This window comes from Palaemon carinicauda, chromosome 40 (genome assembly GCF_036898095.1).
Source record: "Palaemon carinicauda isolate YSFRI2023 chromosome 40, ASM3689809v2, whole genome shotgun sequence".
Classification (NCBI taxonomy): Eukaryota; Metazoa; Arthropoda; class Malacostraca; order Decapoda; family Palaemonidae; genus Palaemon; species Palaemon carinicauda.
The window spans coordinates 6,900,386-6,906,510 of record NC_090764.1 but is presented as its reverse complement, the minus strand read 5'-3'; the positions used below and the strand labels follow the sequence as shown (position 1 = coordinate 6,906,510).

Genomic DNA, 6,125 nt, shown 5'->3' with positions numbered 1-6,125 from the left:
TATTGTTACTGCGTCATACCTGTAATAGTAATGTACATACAACAATATAGCACTTACACACCAGAGTTTGGTTTAACCATAGGATTATTTAGAGATAGAAAACCAACACAAAAACACTAGCAAAATGCCATTTCCCTCAACTATCTTCATTTTGAAAACGTATATAGCAACACTGAAGCTTTCTCTCTCTCTCTCTCTCTCTCAACACAGAAGAACATATGTTAGAACAACTATTGTTTGTGCATCCATAAAATCAATTACATTGGTAAGGGGACCAAAGGTCCCTACTACAAATTATTTATATATATATATATATATATATGTATATATATATATATACAGTACATATATATAGATAGATAGATAGATATAAAGAGAGAGAGATACTATATATATATATATATATATATAGATAGATAGATAGATAGATAGATAGATAGGTATAAAGAGAGAGATACTATATATATATATATATATATAGATAGATAGATAGATAAGTATAAAGAGAGAGATACTATATATATATATACATATATATATATATAGATAGATATATAGATAGATAGACAGTTAGATAGATAGATCGATAGATAAATAGATAGATAGATATAAAGAGAGAGAAACTATATATAAATATATATATATATATACATAGATAGATAAATAGATAGATAGATATAAAGATATATATATATATATATATATAAATATATATATATATATATTATATATATATAAATATATATATATATATTTAAAGAGAGAACAAGCTTTACAAATTTGTGCCAAGAGAAGCAATATTTGAAAACAAACTTAATAAAAGAGACAAGAGAAGGAAAGATATATAGATAACTAAACCTCTACATTTGAAAAAGAGTAATAGCATTAGGTTTATATTACAAGACAAAGGGTAAGAGAATAATCTTCATCACATAAATAGAAATTTACCTAAAAGCATAACCATAATTTTAGTCTAAAGAAGGCTAAATTGTTAGATTATCTTCTTTCTAATCTTCTTTGTTCATTCCCTATTGTCTTATCTTTATACCTCTCGACAGAAATGTTATAATATGTTGTAATTTACTTCTCTTTGAAGATTATATAATTAATTCTAATTATAAATGTACGACAAGAGTTGAAGAGATATTCACACGGGAAGAATTCTTTATAGTTATCTGTGGTGTGAAACCATGGGAAAAGATGAACATTTGGCATCGTTTTGGAAAGAGTAAGACTTGGTGGGGATTGCAACCCGATATATATATATATATATATATATACATATATATATATATATATATATATACATATATATATTCATATCTATAAATATAATATATATATATATGTATGTATGTATTATGTATGTATGTACTGTATATATATATATATCTGTGTGTATTCATATATATACACATACGTACACATATCCAGTATATACATATATGTACATATACAGTATATATATATATATATGTGTATATATATATATATATATATATACACATATACATATATATACACTGTAGTAAATAAGCCAAAAAGTACAATGGTCTTCACAGAGCACAACAATACTCGCATATTTTCACGAATTCCTCTACCACTTCCATCATTCCGAATTGGGGGGAGCCGTAATAAAGATAAACGTGGAGATGAGTTCCTAAGACCCCGCCTAACTTTTACCACAGATGGACCAAGGTTTAAATGCACCACGGAAAATCTTTTAAGAGTAAACAACCAGCGAGATGCTCTTGAGTTCCAGCGAGAAAACGCACACGACTTTCACCCCGGGGTCATCTCAGTGATACCATTTGTGTTTGGGGGTCTGCTATTTGGGTCTGTTCTTTGATACTGTGAGGTTTCATTTTCCAGGTTTACTAAAGGAGTTACATTTACCTTAATTTTCTTATGTCTTTTACGTTATGCAGACTTTAGATGCTTAGTGCTTTAAACAACCTCTCTCTCTCTCTCTCTCTCTCTCTCTCTCTCTCTCGTAAGGGGTTGCGGTGGCCGATGTAGTAACGTCCCTGATTGGTGAAAGCCAGACTGGGGTTCGAGCCCCGCTCAAACATGTTAGTTTCTTTGGTCCTTGCAATCTCACCATCAATGCGAGCTAAGGATGAGGGGTTTAGGGGAGCCTATTGATCTATCTGTTGAGTCATCAGCAGTCATTGCCTGGTCCTCCTTGGTCCTAGCTTAGATGGAAAGAGCGGCTTGGGCGCTGATCATATGCATATATGGTCAGTCTCTTGGGCATTGTCCTACTCGATAGGGCAATGGCACTGTCCCTTGCCTCTGCCATTCATGACCGACCTTTAAACTTTTAAGGCAAAAAGAACAAGTTTTTAAATTATCCGTTCTTCGTTCATCGAGGAATGATGAATTCTGGCTTGAATATTTATGATAGGAATGAAGCTTCTCTGACACTGAATGAGTTGATAAAAGATAATAGTAGTAAGCAGGTGCCTATCCTGATATTAAGATAAAAATAGGACGGAAATTACCTAGGATTTTGTTATATATAAGGATCACTCGGATCTCAGCCTCAATATTATCATTGTTAACATCATCCTCATCATTATTATTATCTAAGCTATAACGGTAGTTGGAAAAGCAAGATGCTATAAGCCCAAGGGCTCCAACAGGGAAAAATATGTTATATGTTCAGGTATAGTGTAGACTGAAATTAAAATAGAATATTCCCATAAGGTAAAATCCCTAATCTAGTTTGGGTAAATTCTTTATGGAAATATTATGCATGTGTTGATTATAAATAATTGTTGATCGCTTCATTGTTCAATGTGAGTAGGAGACAATATCGAAATTTGTTTTACATTAATTGCAAGAAGTTTTATTACCCTAATTTTTAGAAACTAAATAAAACTAGTTGAACAATCAATAATGATATACTTAACTGCAAGATGAGTAGCTGGAGGGAAATTAAATTAGTATTTGTGTGAAGCAGAATTGGAAATAAAGAAAACATTTATGCAAAGAAGAAAAAAGCAGCTATTCGTAAAGAATTCTAGAAGGGGCGAGAAAAATCTATAAAAAGAAACAATATAAAGCGACAAGTTTTAGTCTAAATGCACTGTTGTGGCAAGACAGATAAGAGCATCGTAAAAGTGGACGAACATTGGATGCAAGAGAAAGAGAAGTGGAAAAGAACATGCTGAAACAGAAAATGTGGTGTTTAACATGAATGTGAGTAGGAGTTTTGGAGAGAAATAGAAAATTTCTCTAAAGGGAGGGGAATGGAGAGGGATGGGAAAGGAGAGGGATTGAGAATAGAGGGACGGAATGGAGAGGAATGGGAAAGGAGAGGGAGGGCAATAGAGAGGGGGGAAGGGAGAGGGAGAGGAATGGAGAAGGAGGGGAATGGAGAGGGAGAGGAATGGAGAGGGAGGGGAATGAAGAGGGAGGGGAATGGAGAGGAAAGGGAATGGAGATGGAGGGAAATGAAGAGGGAGGGGAATGGAGAGGGAGAGGAATGGAGAGGGAGGGGAATGGAAAAGGAGAGGGAGGGAAATTAAGAGGGATGGGTATTGAGAGGGAGGGGAATGGCGAGGGAGGGGAATGGAGAGGGAGAGGAATGGAGAGGGAGGGGAATGAAGAGGGAGGGGAATGGAGAGGAAAGGGAATGGAGATGGAGGGAAATGAAGAGGGAGGGGAATGGAGAGGGAGAGGAATGGAGAGGGAGGGGAATGGAAAGGAATTGGAAAGGAGAGGGAGGAAATTAAGAGGGATGGGTATTGAGAGGGAGGGGAATGGCGAGGGAGGAGAATGGAGAGGGACGGTAAAGGAGAGGGAGGGGAATGGAAAGGAATGGGAAAGGAGAGGGAGGGGAATGCAGAGGGAGGGAAATGGAGAGGTAGGGGAATAGAGAGGAAGGCTAACTTGCAAAAGAAAGTATGCTAGTGGGTACGAAAACGTGTAGCCTTGTGTCAATAGTTTGAATAAGATTCAGATCTTTATAAATTAGGTATGAAACATGAACGAATTCAATTTACCTTTCATAAGAGGTGAGGTTGTAGCACCAACCGGTACTAGAATGGTTTGTTATATCCTTTATCAGTACGGGAAACTAACAAATTGACTTGCATGAAATAAAGGTTTTAAACTTATAAATATATATAAATATATATATATATATATATATAAATATATATATATATATATATATATGTATATATATACATATATATGTGTGCGTGTTTGTGTGTGTGTATATATATATATATATATACTGCATATATATATATATACTGCATATATATATATATATATATACTGCATATATATATATACATATATATATATATATATATATATGAAATTGTAAAACAAACCTAACCAGTCGTCATTTGAAATAGACTTGGCATTTTCGAAACAGTGCTGTAGTTATAAAATAAATTGAAGCGACTAATTGTCGTCTGTTTAATCAAAGTCTACAGCCGGAGAATCTAAATAAACTGTGTAAATATGAGGATTCCCGCAGGAGACGAGCTGACGCCACTAAGGCAATTTCCTTTAGTGGAAATTGCATCAATGAAAGCTGTTTCCTGAAGCATATGCACGCTCAAATACATATACAAATATATGAATTAATATATATTCATATATATAAAAACGTATGTATTTTGAAACAAATTGAAGGATGTATTGTATTTTCTTTTCATCCTTTTGCCGTAGTTAATGTTTATGAAAATATTCAGCATCCTATATGTATCAAGGCGATGAAGTTTTTCCACTTTCTGAATTTGAAGGAAATGACACACACACACACACACACACACATATATATATATATAGGAGTCTATGGAGAGAATGGCGATATCAGATGCAGGACCAACCCGGAGAATTCCGGACGGGATTTAGCGAGTGAGTGAGATATATATATATATATATATATACACACACGACACAATTACCTTTAATATCGATTTCGCTCTGCCATTGGATCTCATGTGAAATAGGAAGACTGGAATCTCTGACCGATAGAAATAAAGAATAAGCATTAGACTGTTTAGTCCACTCAGCAGTCAAATGGTCTAAACAGTCTAATGTTTATATTTGTTTCTAATACGTCAGCTGAGTGGTCTAAGCAGTCAAATATTCATCTTTATTTCCATCCGTCATAAGTCCGAGTCCTTGGCCGGGCAGAAATATTCATCATTAAAATCACGAGTGTTATTGATAGAATTAACAATACTGATATTCATATAGTCAATAATCAAGCCAAAAATCCCTTTCGTGATCAATTTTATCCTGCCTTGGGGTCACAGACCAAAAGGTGGATTCTCTTTATAATAGGTATTTCTGAATGATAAAATCATTATAAACAGACACGTACAACAAATTTTCCTATCATCTATTATGATGGAGATTGATTTCGGTTGTGAGTAAAAGTCCTGGATTTATATATATATATATATATATATATACATATATATAAACACATATATATATATGTGTGTGTGTGTTTGTGTGTATTACTACATAGTACATACATATGGACAAGATATATATATATATATATATATACATATGTGTGTGTTTGTGTGTGTGTTTGTGTGTGTTACAAGGATGACTTTCTCTGTTCATACAAATATTTTATATATATATATATATATATATATACACACACACACTCACACACAGGATGCAGCCTGCACAGTTGAGCTTTCCCACTATTGTTAAAGATATGAAAGACAAACGTAAAGCGCCATTCGTTCCTGACACACGAAGCATTTCTATAACTCTTATCAGATGTAAAAATAAAGGGAGTCCATTCTCTGTTTCCATCTGTTTCTGTCCCACGTCCTTTTGAAGTTTTCCTTCGATGCGTTTCCTTTATTTGCTGTTTCTCTCTCTCTCTCTCTCTCTCTCTCTCTCTCTCTCTCTCTCTCTTCAGATTAGCGAAATCCTTTTTTATAATTTATCTTTCGAAGGATGAATACTTTCAGTCCATGCTGCTGATGATAAACTCCTGACCTGACGATATATATATATATATATACATATATATATAGGTATATATATATATATATATATACACATATATATATATATATGTATATATATGTATATATATATATAATATATATATATATATATATATATAT

The 6,125-nt window shown here is 33.4% G+C and overlaps 2 protein-coding genes across 2 annotated transcripts in view; both read left to right on the top strand.

Moving 5' to 3' along the window:
* Window positions 1–3,310: 3,310 nt before the first annotated feature.
* Window positions 3,311–3,883, top strand: LOC137631679 (octapeptide-repeat protein T2-like). The gene has a single exon (XM_068363555.1). It carries the CDS (start codon window positions 3,311–3,313, stop codon window positions 3,881–3,883), a length of 573 nt encoding a protein of 190 aa, XP_068219656.1.
* A 108-nt stretch (window positions 3,884–3,991) lies between these two features.
* LOC137631678 (uncharacterized) overlaps window positions 3,992–6,125 on the top strand; it is a 32,260-nt gene continuing 30,126 nt past the window's right edge. Inside the window, exon 1 of the mRNA XM_068363554.1 lies at window positions 3,992–4,022. Coding sequence (XP_068219655.1) covers window positions 3,992–4,022 — 31 coding nt within the window. The remainder of the gene's footprint in view (window positions 4,023–6,125) is intronic.

Coding starts and splice junctions, on each gene's coding strand:
- LOC137631679 (XM_068363555.1), top strand. CDS start 3,311: ATGGGAAAGGAGAGGGAGGGCAATAGAGAGGGGGGAAGGGAGAGGGAG.